At 53.2% G+C, this 21,437-nt stretch overlaps 1 protein-coding gene across 3 annotated transcripts in view; it reads left to right on the plus strand.

Annotated features, from left to right (window-relative positions):
• TANGO6 (transport and golgi organization 6 homolog) overlaps nucleotides 1–19,632 on the plus strand; it is a 93,837-nt gene extending 74,205 nt beyond the window's left edge. For 2 of the 3 annotated variants that reach the window (XM_073308309.1, XM_073308310.1), the window contains 3 exons: nucleotides 1,827–1,978; nucleotides 9,721–9,834; nucleotides 18,397–19,632. In XM_073308309.1, coding sequence (XP_073164410.1) covers nucleotides 1,827–1,978; nucleotides 9,721–9,834; nucleotides 18,397–18,573 — 443 coding nt within the window. In that variant the 3' untranslated portion in view covers nucleotides 18,574–19,632. Of the gene's footprint in view, nucleotides 1–1,826; nucleotides 1,979–9,720; nucleotides 9,835–18,396 lie in introns of those variants that run through there. The other variant, XM_073308311.1, reaches the window with a different exon arrangement.
• The last annotated feature ends 1,805 nt before the right edge of the window (nucleotides 19,633–21,437 follow it).

Here is a 21,437-nt window from a genome sequence, read left to right on the forward strand (position 1 = left end):
TCTGCCTAATGAGGCAAGATGAGAGCCGTCACACCAGCCTCTGTGCTCTGAGGTAAGGCAGGAGGTCAGATGAAAAGATCAAGATCCAACCTCTCTCTCTTTAAAATCTGTGACTCCAGAGTGAGGGCTCACCACAAGGATGCTCTGATATTTAGTGGGTGCCCAGGAAATATCAAAGACAGAGAGCTGCTCCCCAGCTGCAATGGAAGGATTCTCTTGGCCTGCTCAGAGATGATCCCTGCTCAACGCCATCTTTAGGGATTCTGGTGTGAACAATCAGTGAAGCATCCACTTTACTGACTCACCCTTTCCTGTGCTGATACAATGTCACAGTTGCTTCATCTCCATTGAAATATATTGCTGAATTCTCTTCTTCCCATTAAGTGCATGCTCTCGCTTCAGTGGTCTTATGGCTTTGGTGCCACTCAAGATTAGAGTTTTTCAGGGAGCAGATACTGGGAGGGCTGTGGCAGGAAGCCCCGAGAGAGGCACTTGAAGTCACGGGCCATCTAAAAGTGTTAATTTCCCCCACTCCATGGTGCAGTAGCTGCCTGTGTAGAGAACTTGTTAGCCTACCACAGTGTGCAACTTCCATTAACAAGTGGTTTTGCCACTGTATTTGGTTGAGAAGCTCTCACCCAGGTCTTGGACCTCAGTTCTGCTCCGGTGTGTGTCCCTCTGTATCGGTAATATCTGTGGATTCCTAGTAGCTGGCATCACAAGACGCACTGTAATAAATACCTGAAGGCCAGAACAACTCTCATTTGCCACCTGTGGGTCAGAGAGACAAAATGAGAGAGAAAAGTGTCTTCAGGTACTCATGGAATCTCACACTCTCTTTTTTTGTCCCAGTTGGTCTGTAATTGTTCTGTGTTTGTATTCTGCATTGTTGTCTCTGCACCTATATTTTAATAGTGCCCCAAATTAATTTTAGTTGTAGTGTGTAACAGTTTGGATTTCTATTTTCAGAAAATAGAATGCATGGCAATGCACCTGCCATTTTCGCAATGCTTTTGGCTTGATTTTCAGTTTAGTCACACAGGATGCATGTCCTAATGCCTATAAATTGGATAATTGTGCATGCAGGTAGCTAATTAGACACATTTGTGTGCACAGTTACCCAGTTTGCACATCCACAGTACTGGCACATGCTAATTAGATATAGATTTTTTGAACCTTTGGATTTTCTGAACTCTAGCCTTTAGCACTTCATTCTGATTTTGAAATTGTTTTGTTGTTGTAAGTGTTGAATTTGTAAAGGCTGACAGAAATTACAGACAATGGCGAGAACATGCGCAGCAGAGTGAAAGCCCCAGACACGGGTCTCTGTTTCAGATTACTGATTCAGAATGCTGGTAATCCACTCTTGGGCTGTTTTTCTTGTGTGCCTCTGGAATTGCTGCTAGAGACTAGGTCTGCAGAGTCCCTGTCTGAGACAGCACAGTGGTGCGTTGCTAGTGAGAACGCGAGTCATTTAATAATAAGAGCTGATCACTGGCTCACCTGCATTATCTAGGAGAGAAGCTGCTTAAGAGCTACATCTGGGAACTCTATAGGAAAGCATGGTACAGGAACACAGCCATGCTCCAACAGTCATGAAGGGGTTAAAACTACTAGACCCACTAATTTCTAATGCTGGCAACTAAAACGACTGAATTGAAGCAAGGGCTTTTCAATACTGCACCAGGAATGGGCTCAACATAGCGGGAAACGAGTTCTGAAAAGTCCTTCCCACTAGTGGAAGCATCTCCTGGCCTTTAAACTATTTGCTTTTGAAGCCTGTCAAATCTCTTTAAACCTGTGCTTTCTTCCTCTCTCTCCTGCAGGGGACATGAGCTGCCAGTACAGAGCTCCTCTGATTCATGCCTTCCTGAGAGGAGCAAGAGACCCGGATAGCACCCTGAGGGCTAGCAGTCTGTCCAACTTGGGAGAGCTGTGTCAGAGACTTCACTTCCAGCTGGGCTCCGTGGTTCAAGAGGTATCAACACTGTACATCTCCCCTATATAATAGCCACTTTCCTTGTATCTGTTGCCACTGGAGAGCGGACTTAATGACATGGTTACAGGTGTCTTCCTGCCGACCCCTCTCCTACAGAGTGGAGGCATGGGATTGGTGGAGGAGGAGCCTTCCTAGGGCTGCTGCATATCTTGCAGGTGCATTTTTAATTTCCTAATCTTAGAAACCATTTGTGCTGGCTGAGATGGGAATGAGGAGGCCGGTTTATACTCTGAGAGCAGTATGTCCTTTGAATGCAGGTCTTCGGGATCTCCCATTTCGGTCTGTTTATATATTATACACTGTGACAAAGTTCCTCCTCTGCCTTGGTGGGTCCTGCACTTTTTGGCGGATTTGCTCACCTCAGAGGTTCACGGCAGCCTTCAGTTTGGCCACTTCTGCTAGAGGCTCAAACCTGCCGTTCACTCAGCTAACCTCATCACTGGCCAGCATGTGGGAAATGGAGGACAATCTCCGCAGTCTCTGTTGTCTCACCTAGTGGGTCGGGGACAGGCCAGATCCCTTTCCAAATTAGACCTTCCCTTCTGGTGTTGCTCACAGACCAGGTCAACTCCTCCTGTGTCCGATCAGGAGTTGAGGGGATGGGGGAAACCCGGGCCTGCCCTCTACACCGGGTTCCAGCCCAGGACCCTGTGGATAGCAGCTGTCTGCAAGGTCTCCTGTATCAGCTGCGTGACAGCTACAGCTACAACTCCCTGGGCTACTTCCCCATGGCCTCCCCTCAGCACCTTCTTTATCCTCACCGTAGGATCTTCCTCCTGATCACGCTTGTACTCCTCAGCCCTCCAGCAGCACGCCTTCTCACTCCCTGCTCCTTGCATGCCTTCCACTAACTGATGGGAGGTCCTTTTTAAACCAGGTGTCCTGATTAGCTTGCCTGCCATAATTGATTCTAGTATGTTCTTAATTGGTTCCAGGTGTCTTAGTTAGCTTGTCTGTCTTAAATGGTTCTAGCAGGTTCCTGATTGTTCTAGCACAGCCCCTGCTCTGGTCACTCAAGGAACAGAAAACTATTCATCCAGTGGCCAGTATATTTGCATTCTATCAGACTCCTGTACCCCACTGGTCTGGGTCTGTCACAACACGCAAAAGAATGTAAAGGTTGCAGAGTCAAGCACTCGGGTTAAGAAATGCCAGAATTAAGGTTGCCTATAACCTTGATTTGGCCACCTTGTGTGTATGCATTATAACATAGTCTTTAATTAAGTGCTCCCATGCTGTTGTTTCATAGAATATCAGGGTTGGAAGGGACCTCAGGAGGTCATCTAGTCCAACCCCCTGCTCGAAGCAGGACCAATCCCCAATTTTTGCCCCAGATCCCTAAGTGGCCCCCTCAAGGATTGAACTCACAACCCTGGGTTTAGCAGGCCAGTGCTCAAACCACTGAGCTACCCCTCCCTCAGGACCCCTCCGTCATTCAGTGCACAGGATGGACGGTGCCTGCTGAATGAGCAGCTATTCGATATTTTGTTTTATCCTCATTGTTTGGTGTGTGACTCCAGGTCCTATTTACTGCATGCTAGTCAAGTCCTGTTCTGATACAGAATACAGCTCGCCATCTGAGTCCCAGCTCCCAGTCTCCCTCCCTTGGCTCCTCATCCCAGTCTCCTACCCCTGACGCCTTGTCTAATTTCAGTCTCCTCCCTACCCCTTTCCCCCCTCTCCTGGTTCCCAGTGTCTCCCCCACAGTTCCCAGTCACTCTTCCTTGACTCTTCACCTCAGTCCCCCATCCCCCCGCAACTCCATACCTAGCTAGTCCTAGTCATCCCTGCCCCTAGATTCCTTGTCTAATCTGTCTTCCGCTCACCTGTTTTCCCACTCCCCAGTTCCCAGTCTTGCCCCCAGCACTTTGCCCCCTCTGCTGCCCCTTTCACATGTTCAGCTCTTGTCCCCTTTGCATTCAAGTCAGGCAGCTTCCTCCTCCAGCCTGCTGGGGTGCTGGCAGGTGGATCACAGGAGAGAGTCTCCCTGTCAGTTCCGGTACCCACCACCACAGTGCTCCCGGCCAGCTGGGAACAAGAACAGGGAAAGTCTCCTTCAGCCTCTGTGGCCCTGGCCTGGAGCATGCTCAGTGCAGACAGAATCTTCAGAGAATGTACCTGTTGGTCCCTTCAGAGCATGTGCAAACTGAGCATTTCCAGTGGCCTGTCACTTTACCAAATCTGGGCAGTTTTCACAGGAGCAGAAACCTGCACAGCTCTGACACTGGGGGGAGCCACCATCTGTGCCACATTTCAAGCCCTTGCTGTCAGACGCACTATAGCTTCTCAGTTAAACAACGGAAAGAATATTTTAAACATGGGCAGAACAATGTATTTTTCCCTCTTCTTGTTCTCTGAATCAGTTGAACAATTTTTGTTGGTACTTTTATTCAGTCTGAGGCAGACCCCTGGCACGGAAAATTTCAGCCCAAGTAGTTAAAGTTTGGCAACTGAAAACAGGGTCTTATAATGGGAAGCGTCAGGCTACCAGCCCTGCCTATAATAATTTCACTGTGGTACAAGATCTTAAAGCATATTTTGTACCTGCTACAGGCACCTCGTCCCAGTTAATAGCATCTCATTATGCTTTTCATTGCTGCAAAAGAGGAGAGTTCTGTGCCAGTTTTATCCTAGTGGCTGGGGTGCTGCAGTCGGAGCACTTTGAGGAAAGGCTTTAGGCAAGGTTCGTTTATATCAGAGGCACAACAAAGGTGGAGTTCCCCCAGCTGCTGTTCTCCCTTGAATTTTTTTCAGGGCCAGAGGTGAGTTTCTCATTTTTCCCTGGCTGATTGTAACTGTTTGGTGTGTTGGAGGCAGTGAACCTGCTACTCTGGCACTAAACCCAGGAACACCGTGTCACTCACTCAGCCCTGAACACTGCTGAGGCCCAGAAGACTCTGGGCTTGCACAGCCAGTGTGTCTGCAAACAGGCCATTCCCAGAGTTGTTCCCTTCCCATACATCACTCCTTTCTGTGGAAGACATGTGCAGCCCCAGGTGTGTGCATGGTCCAGGGCTTTAATTGTTTAGGAACAAACCAACCAAAAATGGCCTCTCAATAGCCATGTGTGAAGAGCACTTTCATACATAGATCAAGTAGTGAACTGGCAAATGTCATTCCACGTTAGCACTCTTTGCACATGAGGATCCGGGAAGCTGTCTCTTCCCTTCCCATTTGCAGTCACCAGCCCTCACCTCCCTTCCAGTTGTGCTCTCACACCTCGGTGGCAACTGGATTAATCACGTACATGAAAATAACATTAAATATTTTCCTAGTGTGTTTCTCGCTGTATCCAGCTGCTAGTCTTTATTATGTTGGAGGAGAAGAGCCAGCACCATGTGACCAGACAGCTGTATACTCCTTTCCCCTGCCCCAGGTTGGGAACTGCTACACTCGAGACTGTAAGCTCTTTGGGGCAGGGACTGTGTGTTTGGGCTTAGCACCGGGGTTCTTTCTCCATGACTGGGCCCCTAGGCACTGTGGTGATATAAATAACAGAGCAATGTTCCTGCAGCATAGAGCCCCGTAACTAGCGCCATGGACAATAGATGACAACATTGAGTGCAGCTTGTCGCAGTTCTGTTGCCTGCTCAGCGGTGTCTGTGCGGTGCCCTCTCTGAGCACAGGGCTCAGGTGTGTTTGGCGGCCCAGTGACACCATGCCCCGCACAGAGAGGTGTGGCCCATCAGTAGATAGTGACGGTGGGCCTGGCAACCTGCCGGGATCCCAGGGATCAACCTCATTTGCATAAAAGTGAAGCTCCCTGGTGCCTTTGCTGAAATGGAAGTGTTGCCCATCAAGACCATGCCATGCTCCAGCCTCTCCTCCTCTTCACACACATTCTTTGCACCCAGCATCTCTATATTAAAGGCCAGGGTACCTGCGTCTGCGCCATCCGGTGCAAAGTAGGGACACTCCTAGTTTGGTGGCCTGTGTCTGGGATGATACTGAGCTCTAGTCTCCCCAGGGTGCTGAGAACTAGGAATCTCTCCTCCTCATGGCCTGTACCAGGTGCTGATACAACTTTATCTGTGCTTCCTAATCGGAAGCTGAGGTGCCTGGAATAGTGCGCTGCAGTCTTCAGGGCCTCTTCTCCTAAGGCATTGTGTTGGGCTGACAGAAATGAATGTGATTTATAACCACCCTCCCAGGAGCAGGGAGAGGCCGTGTCATTGTCGCTTGTGAGCTCCGGTACTATGGCAACAAGTGCTATGGAAATGCTGATAAAAGAGAGAGAGCCTCCTCTCAGGGCCCGTCAGCCACACACGGGTCAGTGGCGTGCTACAGTAGGTTTCCGCAGAGGCATGTCAGTGCAGGGCCGGGTTTACAGAGCAGAGATGGGGCCTGCGGTAATGCTCCTTTGAATGAGCAGGCTATTAATGAGTTTAAAAGCTGAGATCAGCACCATCCCCGCTGAGTGAGCAGAAGGATATGGCTGAGGCAGGTGCTCACTAGGAGGCAGGGAGAAGTGTGAGCACATGCCAGAGGACAAACAGGTCACCTCTGTTCTGTGCCCAGCTGGTCTGATCCCTTTTCAGACCCTATGGCAGGTGGAAGTGCTTCAGGGAAGGGAGAACTGCTGCAGCAGCAATGGGAGGCTCTCTGCAATCCCCTCTGCTTGTGAGTTGCTTCCCAGCACGGGCTCTTCCTGGGGATTGGCTGGGTTAGTCCCAGCCTGCTTGAATTCTGGATGTAAGCGTAAGGGCTGGAAGCAGTGTGGAGATGCCAAGTTTAGCCTGCTGGCCAGGGCATTCCCACAGTGCCCGAAGAAGCTGCTTTTCCAGTGTTTCTGTAGTAATACATCCTGTGAGCTGTATGGTCCCATATGAACATTGTGTTGGCTTAAACCTGGGCTGTGCCTTCCCACACAGTGCTAGGCAGCGGGCTCCCATCTCCCTGCCAACCTCAGAAGAATCACTGGGGCAGATAGTCACTGGGCTGGAAAGCTGGGGGGATCTTGTTACTGTTCAGGTAGATCTCCAGTAGTTTTGTGTTTAAGCTGGTCCAAGGATTGAAGGGCTTGTGTATTGGCAGAAAGAGAAGGCTGAGGAGCTCCATCCGGATATTGCCCTAGGGCTGAGTCCTGCAGGGTTGCAGCCCCCCACCCCGCCCCCCCGAAGGTGACCCACTCACTGATGAGTGAGTGGGCACTATGAATGTGCCTGAAACAAGCTGTCGGATCCCTACAATTGTGTGAAACTAGCGCAGGTCTGTTGTGGGTGCTTCCAGATCACTTTAAGCCCTGGCTCCAGCTCCATTCTTCCCTGAGCCCTTAGTCTCTGGCATGAATAAGTATGTGGACAGGTCTGGTGCAGCCCCTCTGTGGCTGCTGTGTAAACCCCTTCTGGCTCTGCAGAAGGCGGGAGTCCAGCTGAGATGAGCAGGCATTGCAGCAGCCAGCTCCTCTGTGAGATGCACTCTCCAGGGTGCGGGGGGACTAGGCACTGTCCTTGAACAAATTGCTGATACTCTCATGCTTTTTCCATTCTGTTTGGAAATGCACCAACCAGTCACGGAAAGTGGAGCATGTCTGTTAATGTCAGGTAGTGCTTTGCAAAGCTGGGATCTACTGGAAGAGAACAGCTTTAGGCACAAGTGCAGTATGCGCTGGATGATGGGAATTTGGGTCTGTCTCGGCCCCAAAGCTGGAGGCAGGTGAGTTAGAATCTCCCAGGAACTATGGCAGCACATGTGAGGAGGAAGGCAGGTCATGCTCCCAGGCACGACCCAAGAAAAGAGTCCATCTGGGTGGGGCCATGGAGACACACTGGGTCACGGGCTGGGATGTGACTTGTAGGACTTCGCTGTTCAGCTCTCTGCTGGTCTACCTGTGCCTGTGAACTGCTGAGACTGGTTCCCCACCACTTGTTCAGAGGCTGCTCTGGGAAACCCTTCTTAGCCCATACGTTTCTGGAGGATCGGCTAGCATCAGAGGCAAGCCAATGCACTGGTGTGGCTAGAAGCTGTGTGGTCAGCAGCAATGCCAAAGCAGAGTGTCCGCAAGCAGCTGGCAGAGCATGCCTTTCCGCAAGACAGACAGACGTAATGAATATTTCCCTCCTGCCTCTGCTCACGCATCAATCTGGTAGTGATAGCGTTTGACAAGATGCCAATGCACCGCATGTCAGCTATTTCAGGAACATGCTAGCTCTGCAAACTCTCCCTGCTGTTGCTGATTATCTAATTAGACTCTTTAAACTCTGCCTGCCTGCTGAACAGCAGAGAAACACGCAGTCTGCATAGCTGAATCCCTGTGCAAGTGAAGTCTCTCTCCTCAAGGTGGAGATTCGCTTGCTCACTAAAGGAGTGATCCAGGGCTGCCCATGTTTTCTGCATGAGGCACTTTCCTTTTGGGCAACAGGTTTTCCTCACAGGTTTTTAGATGTAGCTGTTCCAGAAAGTCTCACTCAAGCAATATGTGCCCCCATTTCAGCTACTTTATAACAGTGAGACGCACTTTGGATTGCTCAGTCTGTATGACAGACTCTTCAGTACCTGTTCTGGGTCATAAAAATCACCTGTAGTATCCGAAAGGGGGTTTTAAATAATAAAATACCCAGTGTCTCCCTATGACCCACAACATCTGGCACTGCTGAGAGAGCGCCCGCCTCCTGGGGGAGAGAATCGCAGCACCATCCAGTGGCCCCGAGAAATGCAGACATCATGGATGCCAATGCCCAAACAAGGGAATATATGAACCAAAACCAGTCTTGTGCCACTGAACGATTCAGAGGCCAGGAGGTACCTTATAAATACCTAGGCCAGTAGCATTCCTTCTCAAACCTTCTAAGGAGTGGGAGTACGTGACCTGGCCACGCTTGGAATCCTTTGTTATACAATAGCTTTCTCGTCGCACAGTCTCCGCTGCTTTCCTGGGTCCCAGCTCAGCTTTGCAGCCCCCGTTGCCCTGACAACACACAGAGCAAAGCCTCTCCCAATCCACGGGGAGCCTAGTGGCGTCTGCACAATTAATCAAATCTGGATGCGTAAAGTTAGGTGCCCAAATCCACGTTTAGGCCACTAAATTGATCTGTGTAAAGGTGCTAAATGACCCAGCTCTCACTGAAGTCAGTGGCAGTCTCAGGAGCTCAGCACCTTTGAGAATTTGGTCATTTTATTTAGGAATCTAACTTTAGGCACCTGGGTTTGAAAATGTAGGGAGCCAGCTTGAGAGGCCAGAGGTCTTCTGAAATTGTCAAGAGGATTTCCCCCGTCCCATCCCCTGAAATCACAGGGAGTGGGACATCATCCCCCGCACCAGCAGGGAATGCTGAATGAGCAGCCCCATACCTCGGCTGGCAGAAAAGGCAGGAGAGCAGCATAACATCTGTGTCAGGAGTCTTCCCACTCCTGACACAGCCCCCATTGCCTGCAGCTTCTGTAAAGACCCATGTCATGGGGTGCTCTCTAGCCTGCTGGGCCAGGTATGCCTTGGTTTTCGTGGGCTTGTTTCTGCGCCGAGTTCTCCTGCCTGCTCTGGAGCTGCAGGTGGGCAGGCCCTGGGGGCTGTTGCTGCGGCGTTTTCCCTGCTGTGTGTATGCCATGCCTTTGTGGATCTGCATGTTACAGTCACTGATATGTTTTCCACATCATGTGTGGGTGTGCTGACGGGTTCCTGACTGCACCCCCGCCCCGCCCCGAGACACTGCGGTGGGAACGACGGAACGTGGCAAAGGCACTGCATACACTGACAGAGTTCTCACCCCGGTTTGCCCTGCCAGGTGACCTCCTGTTTGACAGCCGTAGTTAAGACTGATGGCGAGGCTGAAGTCCGAAGAGCTGCGGTCCATGTGGTGGTGGTGCTGCTCCGTGGGCTCAATGAGGAAGCGACTGAGGTAAGCCTCCATCCCTGCTCCCAGAGCAGCCTCTTGGCAGACTGACCCTCACTCCTGGCACCACGCTGCTCACACATTCTCCCTGGAGCCTACGGTCAACACACCTGGTTCCTGCCACGTAGCAAGGAAACTCCCAAGTGTCTCCAGACCCAAGGGTCCTGCCCGCTGCACCCATCCCAAGCCTGGTGAGCATAATGTGCTCTCATACAGCAACTTACTGAACTCTCTGGGTATCTCTGAAGCAATCTCTAGATAGCAGCCGTTCAGGCTCTGATTGTGCAAGTTGAGTCACTGGGAAGGGTTACGAGAAACATTTCCTCTAGACGTTGTGGGCAGTAAAACCTAAGGTGTGGCTCTTGGGAGCCTAATAACTCACAAGGTAAATTTCCATGTCTAGGCAACAGCTAATGAAAGTGTAACGGTGAGTAGGAATTCATTCCCCCTGCAGGGTTTCCTGCCTAGCTCTTGGGCCGAGCTCTAAGATTAGTGCACAACGGTGTCTCCTCTTATTGTCTGCATGTGCCAGTCCCCAGCAGGGAGCGCCCCCTCTGCAACACCCAGGAGTTCTAGAAATCATGAGCCCTCTGTCCTGGTTTCGTGGCTCCTAATGCCCAGACCTGTTCAGGAGTCACCAGCATGAATGTAGTGAAATATTAAGAGAACAGTAATTACCCTAAAAGCCACAGACTTCCTCTACTTCCCAGCACCCACTGTTAATGTTCTGCATTAACACTGATCCCAGCTTCCTTGCTTGCACAGCAGCTCCTGGGTATTGGCTGTTCCCCAGAGCAACCTCCCTGCATTGCTATAGCAAAGGCTGTCTTCCTGCCATGACCAGAGATTTTACTACCATCTCTGACTGTCTAATCCGTGCTAGTTCTGACATACGAGAGCACCCAGGCCATGCTGCTAGCCCTGGGCTGCTCTGTTCCTTTTCCCTGATCTTCCATGTGTTTGCAGAGAGTGGAAAAGAGCAAAGCCACCAAAGCTACAGCGTCCGGCTGGGGTCAGGAGCAGGCCCAGCACCTGGAGAAGGGGAAACACTGCACAGAATGGGCAGCACTTGCTGTCCACATGAGCTCCCCAGATCCCTCCACTGTTTCCTGAGCTGAGGCTTGCTGCTCTGTGCAGGGATCTCTGTTGCAGCAGGCTGCATGCAGTGGGAGGTCCCAGCCAGCTGGGGAGTCTGCAAAGCGCCAGTGAGCCCTCACCTATGGGAGAGACTGTGATGACTGCCTCTCCTTTGGTCTGTCCCTGGATGAAAGCCCAGCTCTTTATCACACATTAGTAAAGCCTGTGTGCGGAATGACCCAGCCACTCCACCAAAGATGTCAGAGCAGGATTGGTTCTTCACTGGTGTTGCTGAACTTTCAGCTAGTTTATCCCCTTTGAACTGTACTTCTGTGAAGTCAGGAGCTGGTCTGAGCCAAGCTCCATCCCCTGTAATAACCTACACGATCGTCTTGGGCACTTCAATGTGCAGCAGAGAGCCATGCGGTTTCAGGCTACGCTGCCCTTCCTTGCTGTCTGCTGAGGCCCCTTGGATTCTTCCCTTGCAGTGGATTTCTAGCCATAAAATCCTGCTGGGTAGTGCCAAGCTGCTCTGTGCTACCTCCTGCATGTGGGACCCGGAGGGGAGGACTCACTGGGTCAGTGTGAGAGGGACCTGCTAACGAAGTGCAATACAGCGGGTGTTGGGAGTTGTGCTGCCAGAAATGACTCGGTCCTGCTGAACGAGCTAGCCCCATATGAGTGGCAGTAGGCTTGTTATACAACAGAACTGGCCTGGGCAGAGGTGATGCATGGCCAATATGCACAGCCAACAGTTTTACAGTGCAGCTCCCTTATTGTGCTGAGAGCTGGCCCTTCTGGCGTCCACAAGGCAAAACAGAGTATTAAGAACATACGAACCACCATACTGGGGCAGACCAACGGTCCATCTAGCCCGTTATCCTGTCTAGTGCCTGAGGCTTCAGGGGGAATCTACAGAACACGGCAGTTTTGAGCGATCCATCCCCGTTGTCCAGTCCCAGCTTCTGGCACATGGGGATCTGTAGTTTCCACCAGCTGGACTTCTGTATTCAAGAGCGTGACAGCTGATACCACCCTGATAGCATGCCAGTTGGGTGCAGTGCTGGTACTCCAGGCATGTTGTCAGTGCAGCCCTTTGTGGGGCAGTCGGAGCACCCCAGACGTGGGCGCTGTGGTGGGTGGGTGGGTATCGAACAGCGCGTCACTGTAAAGGCTTCCCTGTAAATGCTGATGCGATAATATGTAAAATCTGGGAAGTGTCGCTCTGGATTTCTTGAGTTCACTAGAAATCCCACGTCAGAGCTGAATGTTTTGGTGGCAAAGAGCAAATCCCATCTGGGAAGCTGCATGTTGTTCTCTTACACCAGCACACTGGACAACGTGCAATGGTGGCAACAGCTCTTACGCCAAGGTCCAGCCCAGCAGTGGGTCTAAACCACGACGGCTCCTTAGTGTCAGCGAAGCGTGCTCATGGCTGCCAAGAGCACCCTGGCAACAGGTGACTGGATCTGAGGCCTGGCTGCAGAGCCTGCACCTTGGCTGCTGCTGCTGCTGGGGCTTGGAGGGGCTCTGCCTTTCCAAGCAGCAGCTCCCTACCTGGTTGTCTCACTGCAGATTCTTTCTACAATGCAGGTCACTGTAGCTTACACCCAGAGAACCAACCCCTGGGGAAAGCAATCCAAACCAAGTGCAGGGCAGCCCCCACAGCCCCTTGTCACACCCCGCACATGCTGCGCTCACTGGAGAGGCCATAAAACTTAAAGCCAGGACTTCTGCGTTCAGACTGTGCTACTGTCCTAGCTTCACCTCCTTGTGGTCCCTGCACAGGCTGAGAGCTGCCCTGCAGCTTCCTGCCTTTTCTTGTCTTATGTCTCCCCCACCCACAAGTTGTTTTAACACCTTTTTGAGTGTGTGTTGGCACTGGCTGCAGAATGGGCTATCGGCTGACCCAGCCTGTGTCCTCTGCCGAGCTATTCCCCCAGTAAGTGCTCCACATATAGACAGAGGCTCACTGGAGTGCACAAATGAAAAGAACATTTATATGAGGGTGACTCACGCCCAGGTTAATTTTATTCCTCTGCAAACTTTCAAAAACAGTCATCAAGGTCCTTGATAGGCAGAAAACAAATGAACACGCCCCCCCCATCCTGGGCACTGCCTGTTGGTGCTCCTCCCCCGCTAACTGTCTGCCTCTAACCTTTCTGCTTCCCCCACCTCCAACAGATAGCATGTGGCATCAGCAAGCTGCCCTACTGGGGCTGGTGCTCGCTCTGCTCCAGGCTCAGAGCATTGATTGTCACAGTTCTTGCTGGGAATGGAACACTTTCTCTCCTGGAAAAAGAAGAGGAGGACTTGTGGCACCTTAGAGCCTAACCAATTTATTTGAGCATAAGCTTTCGTGAGCTACAGCTCACTTCATCGGATGCATCTGATGAAGTGAGCTGTAGCTCACGAAAGCTCATGCTCAAATAAATTGGTTAGGCTCTAAGGTGCCCCAAGTCCTCCTCTTCTTTTTGCGGATACAGACTGCTACTCTGAAACGTCTCTCCTAGGGCTCTCAGCAGCTGGGGCAGGTTTCCTGTGGCTGATACCATTGACCAGAGATTGAGAGCATCACAATCTCAGCTCTATTACAGCAGCTACATTTGCTTTACCACTTCCCGTCACTCATAGGCAGTTTCCCAGTGTGCTTCGGCTGTGTGTGGTTAATATGCTTCTCTCTGGAACCTGGAAGCTAGAGAGCTGGGTGCTGACTGGGATGCTTACTTGCGTTCCTATTGCAGGTTTGTCTGTATCCACCTCTACCTAGTAGGTGTCTGATAATTTCTCCTCTTGCTAGCTGCTTACAGGGAAAAGGAGCTGCTCTTTGTCCCTCCACCCCCTCAAGAGTGTCTGCAAGCGGGGACAGATTTCTATAGCTCTCCACTCAGGGAGAGTGAATCCTACTAGCGCCTGCCTCTGCTGTGCCCATATGTAGTTTTCTTGGGCAGCAGAGTGAAACTGACATTCTTATTTGCAGGGCTAGGGACAGAATTCTGGATAGAGGCAGTGAAACTGACCAGCGTGGAGTTAATCTCCTCTGCCACCCTAGGGGAAAGCTGTGATCTGCAGCAGAGGCACTGGAGCTGTCTGCAGTCTCAGGAAGTTGACACTGCGTTGCTTTACATTCAGTTCATATTTCCAAGGTTTTTCCCTCCCCTCCCCTCCCAAGGGTTAGAGTTAGCAACTTTTGCAATGGAATATTAATTTATAAAGAAATTGAAGTTTCACATACACACCCCTACCTGTGCCCAGTCACATTCCAGTGAATGCTTCCCACTTGCCATGGTAAAGTGGATTTGTCCAGTCCTGGTTATCTGTCCCAGTGTAGCCAGGTGTGTCAATTTCTCTGTGGGGGAGTGCTTGTCAATCTTGCAGCCTTTCATTTCTTCCCTGTTGTTTGGCTGTTTGTAAGGTTTTATTCCTGTGTGAGCAACATGCTATATAAAATTTATTATATGGCAGTTTACCAGGAGGAGGATTCCAGTGAAGTTGCTGTACCTGAACAAGCTGCTGGTTAAGGTGGAAGAGTTTTGCTACCATCCCAGTGCAGCGCAATGCCTGTTGAATGACTAACTTCAGGTGGTGGCTGGTGTACAAATTACTGAGGTAGCCTGCTGAATACAGGGAGGCATGTGGCCTAGTGGACTGAGCACAGGATTGGGAGTCAGGAACTCCTGAGTTCTAATCCCTGTTGTGTCCCTGACTTGCTTTGGGACCTCTGTCTGTTTCCCCCTCTGTGAAATGGAGTTAGTGCCTTGGGCATGCACTGGGGAGGGATAGGAGGTTTGACAATGTGCATGCTAGGTGCGGTGTTGCATTGGTTATGGTTTTGAGGGGTTTCTGCTGAGGCCTAGCTGCTGTTTCAAGAATCCCAATATAGGCAAATTTCCTGGGGGCCTCCCCTTTCCCACTTTCCTCCAAAACACACACACGTAGAAAGCCGCCCCCCCCCCCAAAAAAAATCCTGCGTTCGGTGCTCAGCAGGTGCAGGATGTGCGGTTATTGCTGTGAAGGGGAGTGGAGCGAGTCTGGCATTAAAAGTGCAGTAGGTGAACTTCCCCCCCAAGGAGCAGTAGGTAGCGCTCATGCAGGCATGTGATGCCAGCTGCCCTTTGGATCAGTGGTGCAGTTGCGGAAGTGCCCGCCGCATGCATGGCCGAGGGAGAGGTCAGGTGTGCGGCGGGGAGGGGATCTTCAGGATGAAGATTAGATGCCCTGTCACAGGTGTGGGTCGGTTTGATAAGGCATGAACTGAGTTCTAATCTATCGCATCCCAGAGAAGCCCTGTCGACACAATAGCTTCCTCCCCCTGCAGCAGGGCGCCCTGGGGACCCCTGGTTGGACTCACCAGTTGATAACTGGGCCAGTGTTCCATTCACACCACACTGGATCTTCATAATGGGGGGAGAGAGCTAGGGCCAGCAATGGCCTGGGTCCAGCAAAGCTGTTCCTGGCCTTGCCATGCTTGTCCATGGGCAGCCGTATTCCTGGGGAGGAATGAGAGTGGCTCCGAGCTCTGCCGCTCAGGACTGGCGATAACAGCAGCCACTTGGGCTTCATGCTCCGGGGCTCCACATGTTGCACTGGGAAGACTCGCAGCCTTGTGGTCCCACAGAAACATCACAAACACCCAATTCAAGGCTTGGATGCAGAGCAAAGTGGAGAAAGCCCAAGGACTTGCACACTAGTGAGCCTGACAGATAAAATCCCCTTTCCCAACCCACCCTCTGGCTGTGCATGTCCTTTCCAGCTGCCCCTCACTTCCTTTGCAGCATCTCTGCTGGGCAGGGCTGACAGCAGCTGCAGGTCCCTGGAGTCTCCCCTTTTTGGTACATTTTGTTGGCACCCATTTCCCTTTGCACGGAAGAGGCACACCCTCCCTCTGATCTTCAGAGCCAACAGCTGAAACACCAGGCACTGGGGAAGGGAGGTCCAGGCCGGGCCATTCAAAGTATCTAGCTCCTTTGAGTCTCTGGATGAACGACAATGGCTCTGGTGAGAACCCAAGGACTTGCCTGTTTCTTCCCTTCCCCATGGGACACCTTCTTCCCTCAGCTTGTGAACATGAGGGACTCTGCCTCCGTATCAGGCCTGCCTGCCCATCCCTCTCCACAGCAAGGGGAGGTGGCGCTGGTGGAAGGTCCATGTCATTCGTGCTGGAAGTGGCAGTGCCCTGGGCTGTGTGTAAAACTAACCCTTCCGGTAGCACGTTCTCAGCTGGCTGTGCAGAAAGTCTGCTCTCTTCATGCCTGGCCCCATGTGGCCGGGGGACCCAGGCTGGGCAGTGCTGTGCCAGTTGCAGGTGACCTACAGGAATACAGCCAGAGGGAGAGGTTTTGATAGGTTGCAGGTGGTCATGGGCTTATGAGCCTCTCACGCCAAGGAAGGCATCTAGCCTTGTCTCTCTCTCCTTGGCCTCTACTGCTGATTGCTGGATTCTCCTGCCAGGGGGTGTGGAATTCCCCTGCTCAGGAGTAAGACTGAGGAAAGGGGAACTTGGCACAGGAGCCCTGTGGACAGTTTCCTGTGTCACAGGTAAAACATGTCAGTGCTATATCTCGGAAAGCCGTGGGCATTGCCATGGGGGCATTCATGTAAATGCAGTGACTGAGGAATGGCCCTTTTATTCAGGGGCAAGGACTTTTCCCGCTCTCCTTGCCAGTTATTTGGTGTTCCCAGCAGCAGAATTTGTTTGGCCACCTTTCCCTTGTTAAAGGAAATAGTTCTCTGGCTCTTGGGAATTCCCAGAGACGGGCTGGGATTGCACTACGCTTTGCCCTTGCTCGGCTCCTGCTAGAAGTGGATGCCATTGACGAGTTCTCTCCCACCCATTGCTGTGCCATCGGGTAACACAGTGAAGACGAGGGGGTGCAGGGGACAAAGCCTTTGGATAACCAAAGGCTGCAAAAGCCAAGGAGGGGAGGGGGATCATTTAGGGCAGTGGTTTTCAAACTGTGGGTCATGACCCAGTACTGGGTCATGGAATGGAAGGCACTGGCTTGCGGTGGCTCTGGTCAGCACTGCCAACCAGGCCATTAAAAGTCCCATTGGTGGTCCCTGCCCAGCTAAGGCAGGCTAGTCCCTCCCTGTTCTGACACCGTGCTGCACCCTGGAAATGGCCAGCAGAAGGTCCTGCTCCTAGGCAGGGGGGCCATAGGGCAGGGGCAGTGCATGGAGCCCCGAGCACTGGCTCTGCACTCCCATTGGCCAGGCTGGGGGGGTGGTGCCTGCAGGCGAGAGCTGCGTGGAGCCACTTGCGCGCTTCCGCCTAGGAGCTGGACCTGCTGCTGGCCACTTCCAGGGTGCAGCTCAGTCCACGGTGCCAGGACAGGCAGGAAGCCTGCCTTAGCACCCCTGCTGTGCGGCTGCCTGGGAGCTGCCCGAGGTAATCCCGTGTCCCAATCCCCTGTCCTAGCCACCACCCCGCAGACCCAGAGTCCCTTCCTCACCTCAAACCCCTCTGCTCCAGCCCAGAGCCCTGACCCCATCAAGTACCCCAACCCTCTGCCCCAGCCCTGAGCCCCCCCAAACTTGGTGTATCAGGCCAGAGCCTGCCCTGCTCCCTGCGGGATGGTGCCACTGTAGATACGGAGCTGCGCATCACACAGCACTGAAGGAAGGTGTCCCTGGGCGTCAGCTGAGCCCACTGCTGGTGTGTCAGCCCATGCCGGGGAGCAGCCCCTGCCCCAGGGCCCTTTCCAGGATGAGAATGGACGCCAGAGTGTTAGCGGGCTCGCTACCAGGGCAGGGAAGGACTTTGTGTTTTCAGGCATCTCTGGACTTCATCTATCCCTGCCATTAGGAGATGGGATTTTCTGACCCATATGCATGTCCAGAAAGGCCTTTGCCCAAATCCCAGAGATCTAGAACCTCCTGCTCCAAAGCTGTGAAAGCCTGGTTCTGTGCATCCCTTCCCCATGAACGTCACACGTGCTCACACCCTTCTCTGGTTCTCTCCCCCGTCAGCCAGGCTGGATTGTGCGTGCAGCTCTGACCTATGGGGGCAGCCAGTGCTCCTACGGAGCAGCGGGTCACATGGCAAGTGGGTTAGTAAGGGGTGGGCGCGCACAGCCAGACAACGTGGCTAATCTGTATGTGCTTCAGTTCCGGAGCCGAGGAGCTAGAAACCTGCCCTGGGGAGAAAAGCCACCACCGGCCTGTTTTAGGGAAAACCCAGTGGCTCAGCATCTGCTGTGGGGAGTGAGCACGTTCGGTTGTAGCTCTCAGTGTTTACAGAGGAGAGGCTGTATCATAGTCCCTCTCTGACAGGTGGGGAAACTGAGGCACAGAGGGGCAGGGATTTGTCCAAGTGATCCTACTGCTGTGATTTGCTGTAGTGTCCTGTGACTTGGCTGAGCCTGGGGTGCTGGACAGAAAGTGACAGGTCCCTGACCCAATGGGACACGCTGGTGGCTTATGGCTGGCTGTACCTAATGTGAAGGCAGATAATGAGCCTCTTGGAGGTGCTGACTGTCCATCTCTCCCCAGGTTCTCAGGGATGTGCTGCGGGATCTCTACCGCCTGCTGAAGTCAGTGGTGGCTTCTGACCGGGATGAGGTCACTGTGCTTCACGCTCAGCTGGCCTTGGAGGAACTCGATGACATCATGAGGAGGGTCTTGTTTCCCCCCCAAACCCTAGAGAAGAAGCTCGTGGTCCTGCCTTAGCAGGACAACAGGCCAGCAGGGTCGAGTGCCCCCAGCACGACTTCCAAGCCGACTCACACCTGCTTGTCTGTGCCAGCACGCAGTGCCAGGAGAGGCCGGATTCCTGCATCCCACGGCCTCATCTCTCTTCCCCTTCTGCCTCCCGGTTTGCTGAGAGCATTTAACACACTGTAGGATGTGCTTAGAATTTGCTAGTCCTCCAGAGGCTCCTGCCCCAGCCTGTGTGACTTGGGGCCTGCCAGCATGTGTTCTGGCCTGTCTGCCTCAGCTATGAATGAGGCCACGTGGAATCTGCAAGAAATCAGAAAGTCACAGTGAGGGCTCCCTGCCTGTGTAGACTGCAGCATTGCTCAGGGCCGGCACAGCTACGGGTGGCAGCTTCTCTCAGTGACGAGCATGACAGGAACTCATGCCGGGAGTCACTTTTAAAACCGAAACCAGACTTGTACTGAACCCAAAGGCAGGGCAGGAAAAAATCCCCACCTGTGAAGAATCCATTTGCTCTGCCTTCAGTTCATGTTTAATGGGACAGCTGCCAATGAAACCACTGGCACGTCACAGTGAGGAGGCACTGGCATCGGGGTGGCTCTGGCCCAGGTACATCCCAGAGAGTTCAACCGGTCTGCCAGGTGCAGAGCCCCCCCTGCCCCCATGTGTTCAGACTGAGGGGACTCGCTGCTCAAAATGCAGAGACCTTATTCAAACAACGGCCTCTCTCCACGCCCGTGGGACTGGCTCCTCGGCGAGAGGTGAAACACAGGGACTGGAAGTCCGCTCTCAGGTTCCCTCCCTGCGTTTGACCGTGCTGCGTGTTGCTCTGCACTGCTGTTCACCCCCGTTTCACTGGGGGCTCTCCGGCATTAGCACTGTGCTGCAGGGCTGGGTTTCAAATACCTTTCCGGGGGACTTATTTACAAAACCTCCCCCATGAGCCCCCGCTGCGGTGCCTGGCGCGGGTGGGGTATGTTTGACGTTGTTTTTAACAATACCTAAAGTGTGGGCCAACCTTGTGGTGGCAGGGCCCCCTGAGCTGGCTATAAAGGACCTCTGTCGATATCACGACCTGTAAAGTCAACCTGCGTGGTCCCTATCTCCTGGGCAGAGGGAGGGGCACGGCAGAGCATGCTGTCCTGCTCTCGCCACGGAAGCTGGCCCCCGGTACCATGCTGGAGAGCGTAGCCCAGACCAAGCGGGTGCCCTGTGGTGTATGTGCCCGAGGAAGGGAAATCGGAGGAAATGGGTTTGTTTTCACTTGCAGAGGAGAGGGAAGGGAATTGACCTGGACAGTGCCCTGGGAAATGCAAAGTAGGATCCAGCCCCTCCTTCCCCTCGAGCTGTCCATGTAGCCTGGTACCTGACACCTCCAGGTGGATGGGTGCTGTGCAGTCAGGGGATGCAGACCGCACTCGTGCTGATCTGTCGGACAGGCTCAGCCAGGTCAGACCTGCAAGGTCTGTGTTCTCCCGCCCTGCCTGGGAGCAGGTCAGCACTCTGCGGGCGGGAAGGTGCAGCTTGCCGGTGGCCACCTGCTGAGCACTTTGGGACCAGCAGGTGCGAAGACCTGTCTGAGAGCTGAGGGCGGTTGCTGCTGGGCTGTAGGGAGCTGGCAGCTGCATGGGCTACTGCTTCCTTGGCAGCTCATCTCTTGAAGCCCTGCTCCTGGAGCCATATGCCTACAGGAGAATCTCAGCTTTGTGCGTTTTAAAAGGAGGGTTGTGGCCCTCGTAGTGGTGAAGAAAAGCTGGAAATGCAAGAAGGCAAAGAACCAGAGCCAGGTTCAGTCTTTGTCAAACTCTCCTGAATTGAAGCCTATCTTGTGTTGTGGGGGGGGCCTGACTGGTGATTTTTGAGGGCCTGGCACTGAACAAACCCATTGACCACTTCCTTAATGGACACCTCCACTTAGGCAGTGGCTGTAGTTGCCACCTGGCAGCAATGGGCAGCACAGGAGGAGGTGGGGTTCCTGGGCTGGTGAAGGGGCAGGGAGGCTCCTGGGACACCTCTCTGAGATGTGGGGAAAGCTTGCGAAGCCCTGCATGCCTCTTCGCCCCGAGCCCAGTCCCTCTACGTCAGCTGCATGGGGTGAGCCAGGGAGGGGCCGGCATCGTGGGCGCTGGGCTAAAGCTCCATCCAGCTCCACTGGTCCCTGGAGCCTCCCTTAAAAATAATGGGGCTTTGGATTGGAAAGTGATGTGGTGGGGGCTTGTGGCATGTCTGATTCCTCCCTCCTGCTTGGGGGTGACCAGGGGCCCAGGCTTCCAGCACAGGTGGAGACCAGACCAGGGTCGGGAGAGAATGACTCGCTGCCCTGCTTTCACTGACTCAGCGACCGGACAGGATTCTTCTCCATGCTCTCTTGGGATCCCGTCTGAGGCTGCGGGCAGTGTGGGGAGGAGACAGCAGCTCTGGGGAGGCCGGGTTTATGGGAGATCTCTCTGCTGAGCCAGCTGGGGCAGGTTCACCTACCTGCCATGCTACGTGCCCCTTGCTCGGGCCTCTGAGCCAGAGCCTGGCCCTCCAGCCCGAAAGGCAAGGTGCTGCAGGGCTCCCTGGGGCAGCCTCACACTGGCTGGCAGAAAATGCACCAAAATCTCTCTGCAGTGGACGGGGTCAGTGCAGAGGTTCTGCCTGTGTCTCCAACTCCGACAGGGAGAGGAGCTGCCTTTGGCTCAGGCTCTGCAGGAGTGGGCACTGCTGCGGCTGGGTCAACTGCATCCTGACCTCTTAGAAATAACCTGAGAGCAAACATTAAAGCCTGGGATCCCCGAGGCTTCTGCCTGGACCCCGCACCCCATCTGTGTGAGCCCAAGGCCCCGGGTCCCTGCCTGGACCCCGCACCCCATCTGTGTGAGCCCAAAACCCCC

The sequence above is a fragment of the Lepidochelys kempii genome, chromosome 12 (genome assembly GCF_965140265.1).
Source record: "Lepidochelys kempii isolate rLepKem1 chromosome 12, rLepKem1.hap2, whole genome shotgun sequence".
Taxonomy (NCBI): Eukaryota; Metazoa; Chordata; order Testudines; family Cheloniidae; genus Lepidochelys; species Lepidochelys kempii.